A 25,607-nucleotide genomic window follows, 5' to 3' on the forward strand; every position below is an offset into this window, starting at 1 on the left:
AGCATGGAGAAAAAGGCTGATTACTTTTAGGAATAATAAATGTCTGTTGGTGTGTCTGAAGAGTAGAACAGAATATAAATGCCTGTTGAATTGTTTAGCAACATTTTAACCCAAGTTTTAAATGCATAACTTAAAAACTGTTTTGTTGCTGGAGACTTTCGGGAATACGTATTTCAAAACAATATATTTTAGACACGAACCCATTTCTAAAGTTCTGTATGTCTTTATTTTTCCTATCCTCATAAACATGTTTTTTTTTTTTTGCATTAGGTAGAAGTGTAGTCAGAATACGGAACTTTTTAATCAGATGGTCTTCAAAATGCAGCTTGCAAATTATAAAATGCATACAATAAAGATTTCATGGTCAAGCTTGGCTGTATGCAAAAAAGAAAAAGAAAATCTGTTGGAGAATACATATTGAGTATTCTTAACCTGCTTTCAGTGCTAGATCCATCCGAGGCTCTTCACGTCCATAGTCTTATTATGGTCTAGGCCTGGCGGAAGCAAAGGAGAACAAGTAAAATATGCGCCAAAGTATCTTCGGCGAAATCGAGTTTTCTGTACAGTGTATAATCAAGGCCACCAAAAAAAGATCTATCTTTCGTTGGTCTCGATATAATGCTGTATGAGCCGCGGCCCACGAAGCTTTCAGCCACGGCCCGGTGGTGGCCTTTCTTACAGTGTTGCCATACGTACGATTATAGCTGAATTTAACCTTAAATGAAATAAAAACTACTGAGGCTAGAGGGCTGCAATTTGGTTTTGCTACGTTTGGTGGTTTGAAGGTTGATGATGAACATACCAATTTACAGCCCCTAGCTTCGGTAGTTTTTAAGATATAAGGGCGAGCAGAAAAGAGCAGACAGACAGACAAAGCCATCTCAATAAATTTCTTTTATGGAAAACTAAAAATAGAGTTACGCTTTCGAAAAGATATTCTACTGCTAGGAATATATATGGCTTTGATACTTTTAATGCAATTTAGAGGAGTTGCGGTGTTTCTAAGCTACAAGTGTATACAGGGACCTGTACGTGCTTGTTTAAATGTGGTTTTAACTCCTTCGTTATAATCCCTTTAACTCGGATATTGACGTTAGTTTTAGCAGAAATTGGTCAGTAACAGATGAATGTAATAAGGATTTCTATTCTCAGCGTATGCCTATTCCGTAGTGGATACGAAAACGGAAAAAAAAATGTGGAAATATAGCAAGTTTCTAATGGATGTAAATAGACGAAGTCATAAAGTAAAAGTGTTTTTAACTGAGGTCTGGAAACGTGATGATGAAACATTGTTACCAACAACCATTTCATATCCCATTTCTCTTAAAATTAAGTTGATGTTATCAAATATATGCGTATGACCCAGTTTTGAGATATACAGAATAAAGCTGATATGCGCTTCAGGAAAACGCTTCTGACGCATTTCAGGACGAGGTCGTTTATAGAAGCACACAGCGTTAACGGGATTCCATATCGGGTCTCTAATTCAAGCTACGTGTTTATTAACTACCTCTCTCCTAGCACACACTCGGCTATCACAGTTCTAAATGAAAGTTCTTGTTATACAAATTGTCAATAAAAATGAACAGTTTATCTTTACGTTTAATTAATATTGATCTGTACTTTCATTAACTGAACAGTGAGTTTTAGAGAAGCAGAAAGAATCAGGGGTTACGTATTTTTGACATTTAAAAATCCCGGCCTATGGTTGGTATTCTCGCCAGGAGGAGTATTTATTTTAAAGTGTATATTTGAGTTCCATATAAGTTAGCAATAATATTACTGAAATCATAGTCATTTGTTATTTTCTAAAGAATAATCATACTACACCCTCAGTATAATCAACAGCAGCAACCCGTATATATATATATGATATATTATTATATATATATATCAATATATATATATAATTTGATATGTAGATATAGGTATAGAGGAGAGAGAGAGAGAGAGAGGGAGATGAGAGACGAGAGAGAGAGAGAGAGATAGAGAGAGAGAGAGAGAGAGAGAGAGAGAGAGAGAGAGAGAAATAGGATAATGAGAACTTCACTCATATACTCGAAGACTTACCTTCAAACGCTGAACCACTCATACACTTGAGGACACAAGTTTCTGTTCATCTAAAATCAAAACAATTCCTACAGCCATTACTACTACTACTACTACTGCTACTACTGCTGCTGTTTTTACTGGTACTGCTGTACTCACGGGTAGTAGTGATGGTTGGATCGACCTTGGTTGGAATGATCCGAAAACATGCGGATGAGTGCGACAATTACCTGCAAAGAGAAAGGGAACCTTTCAGTTTGTGCCAGAAATGCAGATTTACTACGTTTATCCATGAACAGATTAAAGAGTTTGTTTTACTTATACTTTACTGTATTAAGAGTCTTAAATTTGTTTATTGCATTGTTGCAACGAATACATACGTCTCATGGTATATTTATATATATAATGTACATAAATATATGTAAATATGCTCTCTCTCTCTCTCTCTCTCTCTCTCTCTCTCTCTCTCTCTCTCTCATCGTTATTGGCAAACTTCTATCTGGGAAGTCAGTAACTAACTCAAAAACATACAACATGTTTTGTTTTCCATTATTCTTTTATAAAATCCCTTAAAATCCTTCATGAATAAAAGGAAGTCTGCAATTAACCTCAATGGAAGAGATTCCTCTACTATTTAAAATCATTTACGAGGAAATTTTCTTATCACAGACTGTCCGCCCTATAAAACCCAAGAACCGGACGTCCCCTTCGGGTGAATGTGAGATTTGGATGAAGGAAGATCTATAAAAGTTCCCGAATCCTTCCAAGACGCATGCGCAGATAGGTCACAACTTTCAGTTTGCATTCTCTGCTAACATGTAGCACGTTTGGAAAACGTCACCTGTTGTTATTAGAACCGAAGGAAAATCTAAGGATAAAGCTAGTTCAACTAAAAAGGGGGTTAAATAGACAATGTGAATCTAGATTATACTTTGTATTTAAGAATGAAGTACTACAACAAGTTACGCTACACTACAGCTAAACAATAATGATGTCGTGGTTTGCGGGCAGTTTTAGATGAAACTGGTTTTGAACCAGTTTGTGTGAGGTGTGAAGGAGTACAGAAGGCACGTTAAAAGGACCTCTGGATTCTGACTCATTAGCAGAAACGAGTGGTATCTTGCATTTTCAGATATTTTTCCTTTCATTTTTGAATATGGCAGCGTTAACTAGATATTCAAATGGAAATTCTAGGCAAAATAAACTATATATTTATTTTCCTAAATGGCTTGCTACACCTGGGGCATGTTAGTTCACAGTTTGTATATATCCCATGTGATGTAACAATAAGTAATGATTTTATCAGTTTATCAGTCCATGATTTCATTTTAAAAATGGAACATAACAATAGGAACACTACTGGGATAGGACGATTGCATTTGACGTCACATGACTTCACCAAGATGGCTCCAGGAAACAGTGATAATTGGCCCAGTTCAAACTAAGTTGGGTGTTTCAACTTGGTCAAACCAGGGTATTCCTGTAACAAGAGAAGCTTGGAGATTGGGCCAAGATTCCATGACATGAAAAGGTATGCGACAGCAGATAACTACGTAGGTTGGTCATGCGCATTAAACTACAAATGTGCTTTAATATCCAATTCGCTCCACCTCAGAATTAATATATTTTCATATATGTTAACTGAAGGGGAATTTTTAGTTGATAATAATTTCGTCGGCTCAAGTGCAAGTGTTACCCTTGGCTGCCTTAAGTTTTTAGTATCCTGAGGTTGGCCCAGCTGTGAGTTTTGACTACAACGTGACCTCTAAGGACAGGAAAGCACTATCTAGTGAATTCTGAATTGTGAAGGATTCATGTAAACAAGTAAATAACAAGGAGGAATAGGAATAAAGATAAGAGTAGAAATAAATGTGAGGAAACGAATCATTGGTAAATATCATATATATATGTATATATATTTTGTGTATATATTACTTATATGGGGGGATATATCAAGTATAAAACGGCCATTAAAACACTCTGTTTAAACTTAGGACCTATTATTTCGTTTGGAAGGCAGGTCCCACCGAATATAGTCCTTAGTTTCTTTAAACCAGTGTGTTTTAATGTGCCGTTTATACTTAAGGCGTACCCTGTTTTAGACAGAAGAATTGATTTACTATTTCGTACACACACACACACACACACATATATATATATATATATGTGTGTGTGTGTGTGTGTGTGTGTGTGTATATATATATATATATTTATATATATATTATATATATATATATATATATATATATATATATATATAACAAAGAGCAATGTGCCACGACCGTAGTAAAATGCTTTTAGTGGAAAGCAATAACCATCAACGCAATGAAATAAAATACCAGTGTGTGACAAATCAGTAGTTTAAAAATGACCGAGTGATATATAGCGGGAAACAAGACCTCAGTCGATTCTTTCATTACAAACATTCACGGAATTATTATTTTGGGAAAGCTACTCTTTTCCTTTTTGCGTATTACGTAAAAGGTGAAGTGAAATGGATGAAAAATGTTAGCGTCAAAGGAAAAGTTGTAGATTAACTCATTGTAGATAAGCATAAACGTGGAATAAGAAACAGAGGAAGGATAAAGTTTTGGCAGGAGATAAAAAAAAAAAGAAAAAAAAACTCGCCATAGTCTATGGGCAATTGTCTTATTAATAACGGAAAGCAAATATACATTCATTTTGCACGTGAGGTAAGGAATATTCGTTGATTGACTGTTCCCACAAGCAAATAATAATAATAATAATAATAATAACAATGCCGTTCTTTGTGGGCATCCACGACACTATACAACCAATAATCAACCCAAAAGTTAAGAGATAAAGGAGCATTACGAGATCCCTCCGAAAGGCCACGGAGCCAGAAGCCCATAAATCTCCATTTTTATTCCAGAGGTAGAATTGGATATTTCTTGTAATATGCTTCGTAGATGATAAAAAAACAAACAAACCAACGTAAATCTAAAAGAAAAAACAAGAATATTAAAAGTTTAGGGTTAGCTGTGAGGAGGGTCGCAGCGAGGGAGCCATATTTTTCCACTTGGGAGAAGTTATTCCAAATTCAGTATCCACAAGTTGGCGATGTTTGTAAATAAGGTGCAAACGAAAGATAAGCATATACTGTAAATAGAAAAAATGGTGATACTAAATTTCAGGTGTGAATATGGTTAATATACAAGGTGAACCAAAAGTTGGTGGAATGGGACTTGTGTTGGGTTTACACTATAACGGTGTTTATTGTATATATATATATATATATATATATATATATATATATAATATATATATATATATATATATATATATATATATATGGATGTATATATACGTAATATTTTCAGTGCCTTTGCATTGTATTATTGCATACAATAAAATTTAATTGTAATAAATATAATAATTGTTTATACAAATATAATTGTCATTATTTAATGTAACTGTATATGTAATCTCTATAAAAAAATATTATCATCTATTGTCTACCTGTTATGATGATATCGCAAATTTTGGGGAGCTGAATGAATACCTACTTTTGATTTGTGTTTAGAAGTGGCAAGGGAATGGTTTCTTTTGAAAATCTATCGGTCGTTTTTTTCTCATTCTCTTTGTCTGAAGTGTTATCACTACAGACATCACTTCTAATCTAACCAGACTCAGGAACACTCGCCCTTCATTCTATCCTGACAGACCTACTGATCAGCATGTAAAACAAATCATGTCCCTGAAGGCCACCGGAAGTCTATATCTCCCGCTCTCTCGGGAAGGTCAGTGACCCTGGCCCTTTACGTGAAGATCAAAGACTCCCCTGAGGATTAATGAAAATAAGTCACGACATGGTGAATAACAGGGACATTGTGGTTCTCAATGACAGAGGTCGTAAGAGCTCTGTCATGGCAACAAGAGGGTTTTAACCCGGTATGTATCCATCCACCTTCGAGGTGTGTTTTAGTACAACCCTGTCGGGATGACCGTAAAAACATAAACAAAAGACTGTAAATATCATAACGATAGTGACCCCCAAGAGATATTAATCCTAGATAACGACCTCCCGAAAACCCTTGGGTGTCACTATCTAGGAATGATCCCAAAATTGAAAATAAAGACGTGAACATGCCATGTATCGTCGATCAAAAGTCAGTTTAGCAATATAAGTACCTTACAATAGAAAGAACATTTAGAGGCACATGAAGACATCAGAGAAACGAGAGAGAGAGAGAGAGAGAGAGACACACAAACAAAACAGAGAAGCAAACAAACGCGAATCTCCAGGAGAGTGGCCACAAGACGAGCGCTGAGGCCACCTGAGAAGAGGACGATCTCATAATGGTAATCGTTTCCTCTGGCCACCCATTTCCCTGCCGTTAATAGGCTCTCTCGTTTAGAAGTACACAGAGATTGCCTGGCTTCTCCCACCATCTATCTATAAGAGTCGCCACCTGGAGAATATCAGTGCAGTCTCTTTGAATCTTTATCTTGGATAAACTCTTCCCTGAATTTATTTATTTTCTAAAACTATAATAATAATAAGTAGAATTCATGTATAAAAAAAAATTGGATTAAACCATACACGCCACTTGTTTAAGCGAAGAATGATATTAAAAACCAGTATTTTAGTTTTATCCATCATTATCCCATAGGGATAATGATGGATAAAACATAGCACGGGTGGTATGAAATATTTGGGTTTGATGATCAATATGCAAATGGATATTGTTGAGTGAATCTCTCTCTCCTCTCTCTCTCTCTCCTCTCTCTCTCTCTCTCTCTCTCTCTGCATAAACATTTTTATATGTGTATTTGACGGTAAATGTGCGTTTGCGCACAGAGCAAATAATTGTTCCAAGGCAATGACATATGGTGAATAAAGGTCTAAATGTATAAGTAAACGCATTTGAGAGAATGATTTATACGGCATTACTTAGATTTCTATAACAGCAAATAGTCTTCATTTAATCGTAACTCCCATCCGAATAGGATATTTTCGTAATCCAAGATTGCCTTAATGCTACGTGTGTTGACTACGCTAAATTAAGGCTTAATACCCCGGCATTCTTGACGCCCATGTGTATGACATGATTTTGTTTCTTTCCACATCTTCATGGTGAAAACACAAGACCCGAATCACCTTTTCACGCCTGCTTATCGCTTTCAAAATCTCTCCTACCAAATGGAGTGAGATGCTTTGCTCTAAAACCGATTGAAACATATATCGGTGTGCCAGGCAGCCTTCCAGGTAATGGAAATTGTCTGGTCGTTGTAGCGGAAAACGCAGAGTGAGATCAACTTCGGAAGGCTATATAGAAATCTCGAGTCTGGTCTGAACGAACTAATACCGTCTGCCTGCCTGGGCTGGAAGGCGACTGGTGACCGTGGAAAGCGATTTTATACTTTTGTTTCTAATTCTGCTAAATGTAAAAAAGTATCTAGTTTTATATATACTCATAGCATGTTGCAAAACACCTATTTGCGTATACTTCTGAAGATATGAAGTTCCGTAAAAAGAGTTCAAGTCCTTTAAAGCTAATCATATCTCAATGCTGTCTACGCAATATTTTCTTTTGAAAGGAATTCTGTCATCCAAGCAGATCAAACTAGTTCTTTCTCCCTTCTTGGACAGGAAAGGTTTAACTATGATAGTACATGACTGTCGTGTGTGCATCCAGTGCTATCACAGGCACTCGAGAACGATTCCATCTCACATTTTGCATTCAGCAAAAGGAGCACAAACTCAAAAAGCTCTACTCTAAATTCGGTGAATGAAGACATTATACTCCTGATTACCGCCGACCTCATTAACTGATAGTCCCTGCTTCCCAAATCAAGGCGTTAGGAAACAGCGACCGAATTCACAGACGCCGTGTTTCTATTTTCATCCCGTTATCAGTTTTTGTTATCATCACCAATAATCGTTATCATAAATTCTTAAACATAAGGCCGTTATCTTGTTTTCGCTGAGAAACTCGAGCTCACGAAACCGTAATAAGTAATCATGTTTTATTCAAACACTCCCAAATATTTGGATACCATTTCGAGGTTATTATTATTATTATTATTATTATTATTATTATTATTATTATTAATTATTATTATTATTATTATTATTATTAAATAAGCACGCATCATACAAAACCAAATGGCAGTAAATACGCAGTTCGCTGATAGTTAAGTTTAGATAAATATGCGTAATTGTCTGTAGTCGTATGTTGAAATTGGCAAGGTAAGCAACGTTGAGTCTGGTCAGTAGCTGGATGAGAGATGAGGCGCCGTCTGCACAGATGTTCAAGCCTCTGTGAATACCTGTGAGGCTCGCACCCTCATCCAAAGAAATTCCCAAATTTAGAAAATATATTTTTTAAATTTAATGTATGTTATATATATATATATTTATTAGTATATGTATATTTATATGTATATATATATTATATTATATATATATATATATATATTTAATTTTTTATATTTATTTATTATAATTATTATTTATAATATATTATATATTTATAATCCAATCTAGCACGAAGAAGCTCGAGCTTGAGAATATCTTTAAATCCACGGTACAAAGGCCGGTGATACTGGGGACTTGGAACAAGTGCTTTCGTATGTAGGAAAATGTAGAAACGCTTTGCAAGTACTTGTTCCAAATTCCCAGTTTCACTCATCATTCTACCGTGGATTTAAGTTTACATGCATGCATACATACATACATATTATTTACTCAGTATATATATATATATATATATATATATATATATATATATATATAGTATATATATATATATATATATATATATTATATATATATATTATATTTACACGCGCTCACCCATGTGCGCGTGTTTGCACACACATGCCGTGTGGACTCTTGCTTACGTATCCGCGCGAATCGATTGATGCGTGTGTACATTTTCCGGGTAAGATACCATCACTCACACGCTACAGCGCTCTTGGCCAGATTGCCCCCTGAACCGTCGTCTATCCCTTTCCGTCATTATCTCTACTCTGTTCCTTCCCTCACTCTTCCAAATCTTTGTGCCTTTTTCTTATACACACACACACACACACACACACACACACACACACACACACACACATATATATATATATATATATATATATATATATATATATATATATATATATATATAACTGGTAACTTATTTATTTCACGATCAATATCTAATGTTTATTCATTCATTTTTATACCCTTTTTTGACATCACTATGCCATTCTTCGTCTTTCAGTCTCCCTTCTGACTGCAACAACTCTTCATGTTTTCCATATTTTAGATATAAATTTTCTTCAGTTTTATTTCAACTTGTGATATATTCCTTTTATGTATGTACCCTTTTTTTTTTAATTCTTGACTACCTTTTTTCTAAATATCGTCCCCTTCCTTGGTCTGTATTGTTTTCATCCATATACCTTCCTTGCCTTTTTGACGCTTCGTTTGGCAACATACTCTATTGTTGCCATTTTCACAACTTTTCTTGGTACGACGCTGTTGACTCGCGTCTTCACGAAAGTGAGGGATTGCTAAGTGTCTGTTGATGGAAGGGGAAATTTATTAAACGCTTGCTCCACATCACTTCATTTTTTTCTTTTTCACTTCTCTATTCATTGACTTCTGCATTGTTTCTTTGAAAATTCCAATGTAAAGGCCAGATTGTCTGAGGGAGAATGACTATAACGCACGTGATACCAGATATGAAGACTAATAGTGACATCCATCGACCATAAATCAGCTCCTGCTGCCTGGTGGATCAATGATTATTATTCTGTGTATATATCGTTGTCAGTCGCTGTTACATACATGCATAGAAACAGTGAAGGGTGTTTTAATATACATACGAGTGTATACATATACACGCGCGCACACACACATGTGTGTACTTTTTTAATAAGAATAATGAATAGAATAAAAGATTTAAATGAGGAGATCTCTAAAAAAGATTTCAGAAAAGCTTCTGCGTCGTTAATAGTAAAATAACTTCCTTTTCGGCGTTATGATGATTATATAAACATTTGTGTTGAAATTTTCTGCATTATTTTGTTAATAGTGAATTGATGGGGACTTATTTCATACGGTTCTTTCAAAGCCTGAAATTTGTTTCATAAAAATTTTTTTTTTTTTCATCATAAATCCTTAGATATTTGTTTCAAGTGTGAGACTCTTGTCAATGTACTGAAGTTCATTAATGTATTTGACAAGAGAGGCATCATATATTTCCCCCAAAGACATCTCACAAAAGCCATTCGTCTCGCGAGGAGGATTTTTTCCCGATAGCGATGAATCATTTTCATTTCTTCTTCCGTATTTTTGTTTTTTTGTCTAGAAGTTTTTCTTCCTTGATAAAGATATAAGATCTGTGTTTCCTCTGTTTGTTTTTCCTCTCATTTTTTTTTTTAGGAGAGGGCCTCCTTCTATATGTTATCCCGCTCGAAGAAGGGATAATGTAATAAAGGCGAGTTTGGACAAAGCGTCAAGGAAGGTGGATGATATTATTGCTTCTTCTTTTTCATGATACCCGAGTAGGTCTCTTCTTCCTTTGTTTTGTGCAACCTTTGCTTCTGCCAGTATTGCTAGGGAGTTTGCACTCATTGTTTGGCTCAATTTAATGCTTAATATAATTCGGATTACGTTTTATAACATTACTCTTCTTCCTAGTCGATTTTTTGTCTGGAGGCTGGCTTATCCCATAGACAAAACGCTCATTAAAATGAACTTCTAAACTACCTAGCCGATGTGTCTTCAGTTTTTGACAATGATACATTATCCTTTATAAGTTACTGATGCCACATAATCCATCTTCGGCTAAATTAGATGTAAAGTTTGGGAACTCTCTCTCTCTCTCTCTCTCTCTCTCTCTCTCTCTCTCTCTCTCTCCTTAAGGACGTTTGATGTTAAAAGTCAATCAAGAGGAAAACCAGAGAAATAATGAAGCGAAGACTTTAACCTTGAAGAAAACGGGAGATTTGCTTGTTTATAATTAGAAAATGGAGTTCAAAGAAACAGAGGCGGTGGAAGGTTCTTCAACCTGGCAAGGGGAAAATAGTCGGCAAATCGAGACAGTACTATGGCGTCCAAATGTAAACTTTCTCTCGTAAACTTACATCTTTTACACAACTTGGATCGAAGTTTTGGTTCGAACACACTATTTTTTTAGAACATCGTCTGGCTTTCATTAATGGGCACCTGGCCGTGTACTGACCTGACAGAATACGACTTGATTTTCAGTCATAAGCCAACTGTCATGAAAGGAACAGAATGCCGGTATGGCATTCACTGGTTGCTCACTTATCCAATGACTGACCAGGCATGGCCCTAAAAAAAAGAAAAAAGAAATCACCAGATATCACTAACCTTATCAGCAGCTCCGGAAAAATGAGTAACATCTCGTGACAAATTATTTTTTTATGGCCATGTATGGTGAGTAATTGGACAGAAGACCAACCAGTGAATACCATACCGGTATTCTGTTCCTTCCAGTAGCGTTGGCTCATGACTAATAATCAAGTCATATTCTGTCAGGTCAGTGCACGGATAGGTGACCATTAATGAAAGGCAGACGATGTTCTCGAAAATATGTTTCGAGTAGGGGAGGCCTTTTGAAAAACTTACGACAGCTTTTCTGTGGGAGCCTCCATAAGAGGCAATGAGTCATGATGTGTCTCACGAAGTCTTCGGTGAGTGAGTGATAGACAAGGAAGCACATTTTAATGACTAGGTTTCGAATCTGCCACAAATCTGAATGAGTATCGTCTTTTAACTGCAACTGGGGGAATTCCTGCAAAATGATGTATTCATTCATTTGCTCAGCGTTATTTGTAGTCATTACGATCCTTCACTATAATACATCGTAGTTGTAGGGTAACGATATATATATATGTTTCTTCCATGAGAATGGTTTACATCCAAAAGGCAGAACTTACCGAATGATAATCATAACAAGAAACTGACACTGATCCGCATTAATTCTAAAAAGTGCTCTGGACGATGAACTATATTAATTTGTAGTGGCACAAAAGTTACAGCGTATCATTCTGGAACGACATTTACCAAAACGGTTATCTGTACAACAAAACACTTCGGAGATGTGGCAGTCTCAAATGATTCAATGTGTGATCGTTCCGAGTTCTTGATCACTCGCTGCTCAGTGCAAATAGTACATACATTTATTAACAGAGAGAGAGAGAGAGAGAGAGAGAGAGAGAGAGAGAGAGAGAGAGGAGAGAGAGAGAGAGAGAGAGAGAGAGAGGTAATTTATGAAATAGCTAAAAAAAAACTCCAGTTAAAATGGAATCAGTAATCGATACCAATGATTTGTTATCCCGACTTTACTATGCTATTTCCATACGGGCCGTCTAACACGGCCGAATTTACATAGAGGGGTTGTCTTATTTATCGGAATAACCCCAATCTGCCAAAGTGGTCCGAATTGGAATATGGGAGGTCAACTCCATTGCGTCAATGTGGCTGCCATATCTTTGGAGGGTCTCTCTCTCTCTCTCTCTCTCTCTCTCTCTCTCTCATCCCTAACAATTTGCAAATAACTGCAGATAGTGACTTATGATGCATACGAAATTAAGATTTCCCTTTCACTTGCGGGGATTGTGTTTCCGCCAAGTTGCGTCCGCGGAACTCGTTGACACTTCAGTCATCACATCACGATTTCAATTCCATGATTAGTTGCATTAACCAACTTTTATTAATAAAAAATATATATTTTCTTTGTGGGTTCGACATATCGATATGAAGGGGATGATATATGTTCGTAGAAAACATCTTAGGTAAAGTCATAGAAAACGTCTTAGGTAAAGAGAGATACGGTTTTCCTTTCGTGAACAGAGACAAGATGAGAAAGAAAAAGCAAATGCAATTATGATAAAGCCCATTTCCGTCACTCAAGAGTCGGGAATAACGACCATATCAACGTTTACGACAACATTAGGGGGAGACACCCCCCTCCAAATGCGTGCATCCATATTCCAAATATTCATCAAAGCTTTTATTTTATCTCATCTTTAACCCCGGCCGGTGAATACAAGAGCAGGCTGTACCATAACAAACAGAGTTAAATCCCCCTCCCCTAGTTCATAATGCTGACCACCAGCCTTCCCTTTTAGCGGGAACGTTGCGGCTTCATATTTGGAAATGCTGCTGACAGGCAGTCACAGGCTGCACTCTCGCCCTGCTATTGAGCATATCGACGAAATATGAGATGGTTATGCTTGACTGACTGGCTACCTGACAAATACTTTTGAGCTTATCAGTCAGAGAATATGTACCACTTAAAGAAGAAATGGCTGACTTACATTGCAAAGTAACTAACTAGTCAGTATGCAACAACTAAGATTGGCTGGTTGACACTTCACAGGCTATAAATAAATCAGAGGTTAAACCGGAATAAGTGTCGAAGGTAAATATTGGTCATCTGATGTCTTGCAGTCAGTTGCCCAAAACTAGGTGAGAATCATATAACCAGTGTTCTGAATCGTTTGGCTGCGTCACAGTCGTTGTACAATGGCCTTCCACAGTCTTGGTTTTGAGTTCCACTGCTTTTCTTCCTTTCCCACAAATGAGTAATCTCTACGAGGAAAACTTGCAAGGGTAGTTACGGTCCCTCGGCTCCTTCCTAAAGAGTGTATGCTTATTTGGGATAACGGTAATACAATCAATTCATTTTAACTATTAAGCCAACAACGAAGAGCATCCCAGCTCTAACGCCACATGCTTGGTTGCGAATCCCACCGGGGAAGGTTAGTCTTCATTGACTTCCTTTCGGATTCAGTGTTCGTGAAAGTAAGCGTTTCCGAAAATGCGAGGAAATCCAGAAGATACTTATTGTTCAGTAAAACAAAAATACATGTGCATTATAATTCTGATAAATTAATTCCTAAATAAGTTACAGAGCACCAAAGACTAGATGGAAATGGAGGGAAGCAATAACGATAGGAAATATTAGCTGAAGCGAATGCATCCCTAGTAAACTATGCATGGGACCTTGAGTCTCATTTTTGTGGGTTTAAGGGCAGGGAATGGCCTGCGCAGATAACGAATAGGATACGAATGATTTAGGTGCTTATTGCCTCAGATGTTTGCCTGAACGGGGATATCATCTTATTCATTGAATTGGTTTCCCATTGTGTTCATCTTAATGTCGTTTATCCACCACAACTATTTTTATTTCATTTTATATTGGCCTTTTAAAATGGTTTGTGTGTGTGTGTGTGTGTGTGTGTGTTTCGGTTATAAAATATTATGACAGTCAATTATGCTTTATCATTTTAGTCTCATGATATCATTGTTTTCTTCAGCAGGAATGTATAAAATACTCTTGTTTCAATAACTCCTTTACTATAACTCTGGTTTCCCTTTTTAGTCTCGGACTTATTCTTGCTAATAGTGTGTCCATTTTTACCGGATCGTGAATTATTTCTCTCTTTCTTATGCAAGGTCTAATTCGGGGAGTAAGCCTGCAAACTACTTCGTTGTTGTTGGGGGGGAGGGGGGGGGGGGGAGAGAAGGACCTGTGGAAAAGCCTCAATAGTGCGGAACACTTATTTCTAATAAAGTATAGCATATTTATTTCAATTTTCGTTGGTGAAATACTATTTGACCGTAGATTTTAGCACACGCCCAAGTAAGCTGGAGGTCGGATCACGCCTTGTTAAGAGTAAAAGTAGAAAGAAGTACAAAATGTAAATTCATATACGAATAGTCATCAGTTATCAAATATAGAACTCCCATTCCTATTTCCATACACATAATGACTATTTTGTTTTATTCGTAATAATAATCATTAGGTACACATCCAATCTGTTTTTCTAAATTATTTTGGTCAAATGCATCCATAGCTTTTAGGTCGGTTCTCTCCATGTGAAAATCACAGGAAATATTTGCTGCAAAATCCATTTATATTCCTGGAAACTATAATCTCATTAACAATAAAAATACCTGTTTTTAATTCTCTGTCTGAAAAATTAATATTTGTCAATAAACGGCCGAATGAAATGAATTCCTAAATTATGTATTAATTTCCAGAAAAATGTATTATTCACAATCTCATTAGATATTTTTCAATATTCATCACTAAATGACCGCACGAGTTGAACTCATGAATTATGCATTTATATTATAAGTTTTGCATAACTAATATTAAATCCCTTTTTCAATTAATAATAATCCGAACAAAATCTATGCAAATTTCTTAACTGCAGATTTATCTAAAAGAATGCAACTTATGGGGGGTAGGCGTTCTTTTGTCTCGGTCAAATAAGGTCTCGGCATTTCGCTGAACTGAACTCTTGAACAGTTGCGTTTTCTTGTGCTGCTCAGTCTGAAGTTGCATCGAGTGTCTCCAGTCGAAATTATTTACAAAACTTTACTTTTCTAACTGAATCCAAAATGGCAGGACGTCGTAAACGAGCAACCTTATAGTTCTGAAGTGTAAGAGAATATTCGAAGACATCCAAAGAGCTATAAATATGCAACGGAGGAACTCAATCTTCCAGGAGATGAAAGTTCTTGTCGACGTTTAGAGATTAATGCAACATCGTTACCTGACAAAATTGTATTACAAGGAATTTTGCAAATTGTGATTCATCTTTTTATTTTTTTTTCTTCGAAACTTTCTAAACTAAACTTCAGAATGTATATAGTGTTTAGTCTAGGGTTTAGTCGGATGAATTCTCTCTCTCTCTCTCTCTCTCTCTCTCTCTCTCTCTCTCTCTCTCTCTCTCTCTCTCTATACATAATATATATAATATATATATATATATATGTATATATATATATATATATATATATACATATATATATATATATACATATATATATATTCTATTACTGACTTCATTTCAGCTATAAACTAACGTCACCAGATCAGCTGTCAGCTACGATTCATGGCCTAACTGGTCCGCGACTGAGTTCTTCGATAGCGGTCTAAATCACATCTATAGGGTTTGTGTTATGTCCAAGTGCATTTACCCGAATGGTATGTGTGTGTGTGTGTGTGTGTGTGTGTGTGTGTATTTGCATGTGCAGAACACAAAGTACAACCTTTACCACCAAAGGCGTTTGTCTCCTTGCTTCGATGCCGTGCCAGATTCGTAAAATCTTTCCTGGACGATTGCAAGGACTCTCGACGTAGGAACTTATCCGGTCCCGACAGCCGTCCAAGTTTCCATAAGGACTTCCTAGGGGCACTAGAATCTGCCGAAGGGGATCGTTGCAAAGGCGCCGATTCCGAGGGGCTGCACTTCAAAGGGGAGTTGTGTACCATAACTTGGGTTATTAAGGAAATATATGCAAAGTTTGAAGGGGCTCAGAAATGGAGAATCTGAGGGGAAAATTGAAGGTGGAAGGGGAGAATTGAAAGTAACTTGGGCTACATATATTTACGAGCGATTTCGTTCAATTAAGCGACAACGCTCCCTCTCGTATCTGATTCCTGATAAGAAAAATGTATATTGAAATCGTGGAAATGAAGATTGAAGAGAACGAAAGAAAGAGTCCTGTTTAAAAGCGACTGTACATTTCTGAATAATGCAACGTATCTTCTCTCAGTTTTACTCTCAAAATCATGTAAGACCAAAGCAGGATTCATTCAAGACACGCATTGCCCATCGGTCGTAATTGATTTAGTTTTAAGTTTAGTATATGTAATCGATCCTACCTAACTTCACTATCATGTTAATGTGTTTTCAAGTTAGTCTTTTGGAAACCCAATTTTCAATTAATCTAAACAAGTAAACCCTGTAGGGGTTTATTGCCCTTCAAACCTTTTGCTGTCAATTTCCATTTCAGCGCTGAATGACTTCATAGGTCACAGTGCTTGGCATTTGACCTAAGTTCTATATTCATCTCAACTAAACAAGGTAAAGTAGCAAGTAATCGTTACAGCTTATTTACTTCACTTTCATTACGCGTCGTCGTGAACCACTATTTCAAGTTCATAAATGAAGTCATTCAGTATAATTCATATGAAGACTTCAGTTTGTTACCTGAATTATAAAGCAAAAACGGGCGATTTAAAGAGTTTTCTTTGCGTTTCAGAACTGCTGTAATGAAAACTTTCCTTGAAAGTAAACGATTGAAAGGGGGTTTTGCCATTGATAGACCTCCTATTTCACTCACTATGGAAAACCAGTAATCATTGAGAGGTACACTGCTGCGTTGTTCAGCAGTATTCTTCACATAGCTGCTATTTAGTGTCAAAGGCTGAACACGCAAGTTCAGCTGCAGAAAGTAACAATACAAAAGCTTTTCAATTTTTTAAATGTTCAAAACATTAACATAGCAAAAGAAACGTGTAATACATTGAGTTATTATTGTGATGCTCGATAGATGAAGTCTGAAGATTCTGATATTAGCCCAGTTGCGCATGAAAATGATAAGTGGCATTGCGTGCTCCAGCTTTCTTTTTTTTTTACAAACTTAGATTACAGAGGATTTTAAACAATAAATTATAGTAATAAACTAGTTACGTCCCATCCCCTAATATTTGTCAACAAGTTATAGAACACCTATCCGTTACGACGATGAATGTCGTGTAACACTTATCTTCCAGAATGACTTAAATATATCCTCCTCTGTTTGTAAATAATTAAGTATATTTATTAAAATAACAGAAATCACAACAATATCTAAAATGTTTCTTCTCAAATACCCGACCATGAAAATGTTCGATGTTGGAGTAAATATTTTAGCCTCATGAGGACGGAGATCTTGGGATGGTTGAGTCCCAGAATGATCTGAATTCGTAAGCTTTTATTTAATTTAACTTAAAAGGCCGCAGATGGACAAAACGATGCTGGGTTCCCGTTTGCCACTAGCAAATTATGATTGACCTTAATTCAGCAAGGATGTATCGTAAGCAGGACCCAGTTGGAGAAGATTGAAATATTATGCTATAAAAGGTTCGTTAGGAAAATTCAGTAAGTATAAAAGAAAATAGGATCTGCCTAAGATTGGGAGGAAACCTCTTTATTTATTTATTTATTTATTTATTTATTTGGCGTACAGCTTGTGCTCCTAGACGTCCTGTGCTTACTGTATCCCCTTTGTCGTCTACTGAATTTAAATTATGCTAATTTTGTGCGATAAACTCTGCAAGTATAGCACACCCATAAAACCATATCTAAACTCGGGGTCTGTCTAAATCCACAGCGCCAAAGAGAAGATGAATGTTAAAAAAAAAATCCCATGTGCTCTACAATTCATAACGAGTGGAACTTTTTAATAAGAACACTAATAAAGATAAAAAAAATATTAAGAATTATTGTAATAATCTGCAATCATTTTAAAAACTTCAGTATAGAAAACGCTTCATAAATAAAAGAGAAGGATGACAAAGAGTTTGTCGAGTTGTGAACTTGATATGATGAAGCAACCAACTAAAGTTTTCCCGCTATTTTTTGTAATACCTACTAAGGAATTCATTTGCCTTTCAAATTTCTTATTCGGACCTCATGTTATTAGAGTTTTACTGAGAGAGAGAGAGAGAGAGAGAGAGAGAGAGAGAGAGAGAGAGAGAGAGAGAGAGAGAGAGCTCAGAACTGCCACATCTTTCTGAAATATTAAAGTAGAACACATTATTTCAGATCATGAAAACGGCAGTCTACCAAAAAAGGAAGTTAATCTTACTGGCTATGCAAATAAAAGAAGAAGAAAAAGAAACGAAAACGATCCGAGGTTGGAGATCACGATGAGAAGAAGCTCATTTGATTAACAGGCAACGTCGCTCAAGGGGGTCATCACGAGCTCCACAGTTTATGATTTCGAAGAGAAGTTTTCACTTCGCCCATGACACCTGCCGGAAGCCGGGAAAAATGATCGCCGAGGAATGACTTGCTAACATCCTCAGAAATGATGCAACTACATCAGTAAACACGGAGGTAATTCGACGTTTTTATAATACGAATAAAAATGCTCACTTTTTCTTAGACTTTCGCAGAACTGGAGAAGCAGAGTTTAGTCTTTAACCTCACAACATGGCAGCCGAAACATTAGTATTGTAGTGTTATCCATTACACATATCGCAACTACTGTGATGTCGCTCTTGCGATAACCCCTCCTCAGTTTTTAATATAATTGCTTTCTGTACTAACGACAAAGTATCAGTACTATCAAAACACCATATGTTCATAGTCAATATTTTTCAAATAAAAAGATGACTAAAATCTATAATAAAAAAGTACTTAAGGCAGTGGAGCGTAGTAAAAGAAAAGTGAAATATAAGTACACAAAGCTCAGGGTACGAACGAGCCATAAAAAATGAGTAACTTTGCCATAAGTTTTTATGGAAATGGGTCTGGGGGTCGGAGCATCGAGTCCAGAAAACCGATGTATATTGAAAACTGGTCCATTCTGGATCCCCATCTCGTAAAACTAATGGGTTTAAAGAGCCGTGTAACAGGAACCGAGTTATATGTCACGGTGTCTTCGAAGTTTTACGATATTTCGGTAACTAAAGTTGCCCAATAGAGGCCGACGCATCTATCAAATGGGACGAAGTTGGACAACTGTGATCGACGTCTGCTGCCGAGAGTCTCCGCTGGCCGTGTCTGTCACAGTGTCTGTTCGTCGCTACTTAAGAATTGGAAAAGTTTGCTCGGGCACTGGTACAAGTGTCAGCGATGCAGAGCACGATGGATTGATGATAAAAACTTTAGCAATCTCATTATGAGTTAAAATGATCTACAATGACCAAACGATCTTGGAAACATGCAAAACAGTCTCTGAGTATAATAGATGAGCAATCGAGATAAAAAAAAAAAAATCCTAGTGGTGGAAAGGTGCTTTAAACAATTGGAAACTCTTTAAGACACGATTGAATTCGAGGGCCCTTACACTTTCGACGAGGTGTCATACTGCTAAAGTAATCACATCAGTAACAACAATTAGCTGTAGTATTTAGAAAAGCTAAAAGTAAGAATAAATAAAAGGTTCCCCGTTCTCTGTATTTCAAGACGAGGTCATTTCAGATTGCTCGGAAGGCCATTATAGCCTGCTCGACCTTCAGAAAGAACCTTGTCTAAACATTAGCTGGCAAGGAATTATGGAGACATCAGCGTGACACTCATTGGGCTCAGGCTCGCTGATTAGCAGCAGCAGCAGCAGCAGCAGGAACAGAGGCTTAAGTTCTTGCTACATGGGGAAATTGAAGACATTTTTCTTTGCCGCCAGTTACAAGGATTTTTGGCCCGAGATGAGCTCGTTACCGGAAATCCTAACAGGACATTTATATGGATTTTACAGCGCTGTTACTAAACGTAAAGTTTTATAATCTTGTAATGATACTTGGTAATGGCTCATTTTATGCAGAATTCAGTAAAACCGAATGAACCAGATTTGCGAAACAACCACGACGTCCATGAAACTTTTAAACAAGTAACAAAATCAGATACAAGACAAAAATAATGCTGAGAAGAGTATGGATGCGGCCGGCTGGAAACAATATAGAAACGGAGGTTTCTCCAGAGGTTTTTCATACCAGCATCAATGATCTATCGTCCCTAGAATCTCCCTAAGCCAGACGTAAAAATATTTCCTCCTAATAACGCTCTCTCCATGAGCTAAACCACTTTTACGTCCTTCCAGGATATCTGCCTCGTGTCTTCCAGGGCGCTTATGGAAAGACAATTGCTGGTCTGGAAAATCCTTCTCACAACATTTGGCCATCCGCAAAATATTGGCTACCTCCCCTTCATAGCCGTCCTGGTTATCTTCCCAAATACTATTTTCGATTGGGTCGCCCCTTACCCCAACAGCCCTTGCTAATGGTGCTCTGCACAGTCTAGAAAACATTTTTTTTTCTATTTATTAGATAAAGATAGCTTAGCAAAACTGTAGTTTCCTAGTACCTCAAAATTTGCAACCGCATTATGGCAACAGCTGAACAGAATATTTGTATCATTACACAGTGAAATTCAAAAAATGGGACAACGGCAAGATAAATAGTTGAATATTCTTCGCGACAGACGACAAATCCTCTGTGAGGGGGTGGTATTGGTTTGGGAGGGGGGCGAATCAGGGGAGGGGAGGGGGAGATCTGTAATGTAGGGGAAGGGATAAAAGAGGAGATGGGGATGGTTGTCTGAGAAACGAGCGAAGAAGGAGTTGCGGTCATTGTAATATCTTGGGATAAGTGTGAGACGCAGAATGGCTGGACGGATCAGTCTGGGACGACAATGGGGATTTGTTATTGTTCTTTAGGAAAGTTATCATCATCAAGGGAGTAATGACAGCGGCTCGTGCACTCACAACTCGCTTATTTATTCCGGATTTTTATTTCAGCTGAAATATACATTTTGAGGAGCTGTCCCAAGGAGGAATATAATCGAGAAAAATATGATCATTTGCCTTTTACGAGAGCAATAATTGTTTCTCTCTCTCACTCTCTCTCTCTCTCTCTCTCTCTCTCTCTCTCTCATAGATTCGTATTTGTCAGGAATTTCTGAATAATTTTTGGACATTTCAGCTTTTTCGGACCCAAGACACGCGAATCGATCTGCGTCAGCGAAAGGAACCCAGACGATTTGTCTTCTTTCCATTAAAAAATATCACTGACTTCGCAGATTATCCTGCGGGTTCTGGACATCAGAGACTTTTGATTTTCCCAACAATATAAAAACCGAATGATATTATGCGGAAACTTCATACAAAACTTATGATATATATTTATATATATATCATATATATATATATATATATATATATATATATATATATACATATATTATAATATATATATTATATTAATTATATATAAAGTATACTATATATAATATTTATTATAAATAATATAATTATATATTTATTATATATATATGATATATATTATACGTAAATATATTAATATTATATATATATATATATATATATATCTATATATTAAAATTTTAAGGTGCTCTGTTAAGTTGAAGGAAATATTTAAACTTGCTCGTAAATTGTTCTGCATTTCAGCAACTCATGAACAAGTTTAAAGATTTTCTTCAACTTGACTGGTAAAGCCAAGTCTAACTGTTCTGCATTTAGAACATGCTCAGTTATTGGAATTTCAAATAATGAAATTATGAAGGATAGGGCCCGAGTGGTTAACAAAATGTAAACATAAAGGATTAACATAGCGCAAAGAGCTTGATCCCACAACAAACATTCAAATTTAATTTGCAATCGAAGATTCAAATGACGCAATACCTACTAAGAAACGGCTAGAGTCACACACACACACACGCACAATATATATCTAAATATATATAAAAATAGATGTATGTGTGTATGTATGTGCTACATGCATTTTGAAACGTATTGAGCAATTTCAACCAAACTTTGTATACATATGACTTATCATTTGGAAAAGAACACAGTGGGGATGAGACATCCCTCACACCAAAGGGCAGGTGGGGTGTGGGAAGTGGTGAAATGTAAAAATAAATGAAAAAGACAGATATTATTCTATAATCCATAGTTTTGAGGTCGCTGAGATGAATAGTGACACTCCCAATGCCCTTTAAATGCAAGTTCAACCCTCGACAGGGAGTAGGGTGAGAAGGGGGTGGAAGGGGGTGATATGTAAAAATAACTGAAAACAACAGATACTAGTGTAACCCTTAGGTTTTGAGGTTGCTGATATGAATAGTGACTCTCCTGGCGCCCTTCAAGTCAAAGTTCAGCCCTGATTGGAAGAGGGTGATGAGAAGGGGTGGGAAGGGGGTGACATGTAAAAATAACCAAAAACAACAGATATTAGTGTCTAAACCATAGTTTTCAAGGTCGCTGAGGTAAATAGTGACACTCCTGATGCCCTTTAACCCTTAATAGATGGGCATCATGAATAGCTATAACAGATTTAGTGATGGATGGGCTAACTCATGACTATTAATATTACACGCCATAGGACTTGGATGAAGTTAGCGGGAAAGATGTTCATATCACTTCAGTGATCACTAAATGACTAATGGCAACTGTAGTAGCTCAGCGCAGGACAGAAGACAATCAGTATGCCTTGAGAATATTCACTTTCAACTTCCCATGGCCAACCTTAAAGTTTACCTGGTCATGGGGTGTGGAGTGTGCTGGATATATATTTAACATGGCGTTGTCCCTTATGGGTTAAGTCCAAGTTCAGCCCCAATAGGAAAGGGGGGAGGGGGTGACAGGTAAACATAACCAAAAACGAGATATATTATTGTCTAGTGTTCATCCCTGATAGGAAATGGGAGTGGAAAGGTGGTGGCATGTAAAAATAACCAAAAACTACAGATATTAGTGTCTTATCCATAGTTTTTGAGGTCACTGAGATGAATTGTAACACTCGATGCCTTTTAACTCCAAGTTCAACCCAAGAAGGAACTGGGGGGCTGGGGGTGAAAAGGGGTGAAAAATTAAACATAAAGAATGACAGATATTAAAGAGTTTAAGCCATAGTTACCGAGGTAGCTAGCTTGAATAGACACTCCTAATGCCCTTGATAGGAATAGGGGTGGGGTGAGAAGTGGTGAAATATAAAATGGCAAAAAGTTTGGACAATGTAACTGAAGCAACTATCTTAACAGGAATGAGAGAGAGAGAGAGAGAGGAGAGAGAGAGAGAGAGAGAGAGAGAGAGTGATTTTAGCTGTTGTTCAGTTCTACTAGGCAAGGTTGGTCAGCTAATATATATATATATATATATATATATATATATATATATATATATATATATGTGTGTGTGTGTGTGTGTGTGTGTGTGTGTGTGTGTGTGTGTGTGTGTGTGTGTGTGTGTGTGAGCATTCGTAATATCTTGGCGTACTTTATGTATATTTCAAGAGAGTTATTGCTATTCAGATATCCGCAAGCTTGTATAAACACCGTCATTTACGTTAATCGGTTTCAAGATACCAAGACACAATAATAATAATAATAATAATAATAATAATAATAATAATAATAATAATAATAATAATAGTAATAATAATGGTGATGATGATGATGAGCTGAAAAGCGCTTTTTATGTACAGAAAATAACAGAATAAAATGTAGCCCTGAAGACACCATAAAGAGATCATAAAGGTACAGAGAAAAAGAGAGAAGGTCCTCCAATCTTCTGTGACATTATTCAATTTGTTCTTATTATGGATTTCCCTTCAAAAAGGAAACCGGAGCACATCACTCTCACAACACGTGTCTGGGAAAATATATAAAGATATTTCCCAATAATGGGAATACGTGATCTCTCAGGGGCTGCGTTCCCTTGCCAGGATTACCTTCTTCTGTAGGGTAGACGGGAAGCGAGGTCGTTCGGGCTTCTTTTTGAGTGGTTGTCAGGGGCCCAAATGTTGTGGAGGAATCGCCACTGGAAATGTAGTCGGGATGATTTCCATATCTTGAGCTGAATGCTCCGGATAATGAGAATAAATGAGAACCTGATACTGTCTTTCCAAGTGGGTATGATTCTCATGAAAAAGATTAAAGAGAATGTTCTTGTAAACTGAGATGTGGCGAAAATAATTTGCTACATTATGGTTTTCCCATTAGGACATATAAGAACCGATAAGAACCGAGTTGAAATGAGAGATAACCCGATTTTCTCTTTGGTAAACCGTTGCAAATCACTTTCGTCCTCTTGTCTTTGATTAGTTTGCTAAATCTCTTCGGAAAAAATGCCAGTTTTCTCGAGGGAAGAAAGAATACTATATGAAACATGTATTTAAATAGTTATGGAATATGAATATTATCTGGATATCCGAGTTTATAAGGTTATTATTTTTAATGATAAGTTTATATTGAAGCAACAACTTTTTCAAACTCAGTTTTTAAGCTCTTGTGCAATAAAAATGTAAAACAAATTTACGAAACTAGCTTTAGAACCTTAAGCACTTCATTTTGTGAATGATGTACATAGTAATACACAGACACACACACACACACACACACCACGCATGCATGCACGCGCATACAACTTCGATTTCTGAAGAATTCGCTAAAATTTTTGTAAATGAAAATTTTGAAAAATTTCTAAAGTTTTACGGTTTCAGAAACGTGTATTAATTAAGAGATTTGCGCTGTTGACTTATTTTTTTATGCATTTCCATAAAGTACTCTCTCTCTCTCTCTCTCTCTCTCTCTCTCTCTCTCTCTCTCTCTCTCTCTCTCTCTCTCCTTCCTTTTACCGGCGGCTAGTAGGGTAATTTTTTCCAAATTAGCAAAATAGTGTTATCCGCAGAAGCTAGGTACCATGTCGTACATCTAAGTAAATGTGGATAAAATCCACAATGATGTCAAAGCCTTATGCTGTTATATAAAATATATATATATTTCTTCGTACACTAAATTAAGGCTTTCGATCATCAGCTGTGAACAAGACCACAGCTGATGGTCGAAAGCTTTCGTTTACTGTACAAAGAAATATATGTATAATATATATATATATATATATATATATATATATATATATATATATATATATATATATATATATGTGTGTGTGTATGTGACAAGTAAATGCTTTTCTTATGCCGACTTTCTTACCTTTTTAATTCACTAATATCGTCGATGCCTTTGTTAAAAAATGAAAAGAC

The 25,607-nt window shown here is 36.5% G+C and overlaps 1 protein-coding gene across 4 annotated transcripts in view; it reads right to left on the reverse strand.

Annotated features, from left to right (window-relative positions):
• LOC135196246 (neurotactin-like) overlaps window positions 1–25,607 on the reverse strand; it is a 189,209-nt gene that overhangs the window by 103,087 nt on the left and 60,515 nt on the right. For 2 of the 4 annotated variants that reach the window (XM_064222931.1, XM_064222928.1), the window contains exon 2: window positions 2,209–2,279. The exons of 1 other annotated variant lie outside the window; for it this stretch is intronic. In XM_064222931.1, the coding sequence (XP_064079001.1) occupies window positions 2,209–2,258 (50 nt within the window). In that variant the 5' untranslated portion in view covers window positions 2,259–2,279. Of the gene's footprint in view, window positions 1–2,208; window positions 2,280–25,607 lie in introns of those variants that run through there. One more of the 4 variants, XM_064222930.1, reaches the window with a different exon arrangement.

This window comes from Macrobrachium nipponense, chromosome 17 (assembly GCF_015104395.2).
Source record: "Macrobrachium nipponense isolate FS-2020 chromosome 17, ASM1510439v2, whole genome shotgun sequence".
Taxonomy (NCBI): Eukaryota; Metazoa; Arthropoda; class Malacostraca; order Decapoda; family Palaemonidae; genus Macrobrachium; species Macrobrachium nipponense.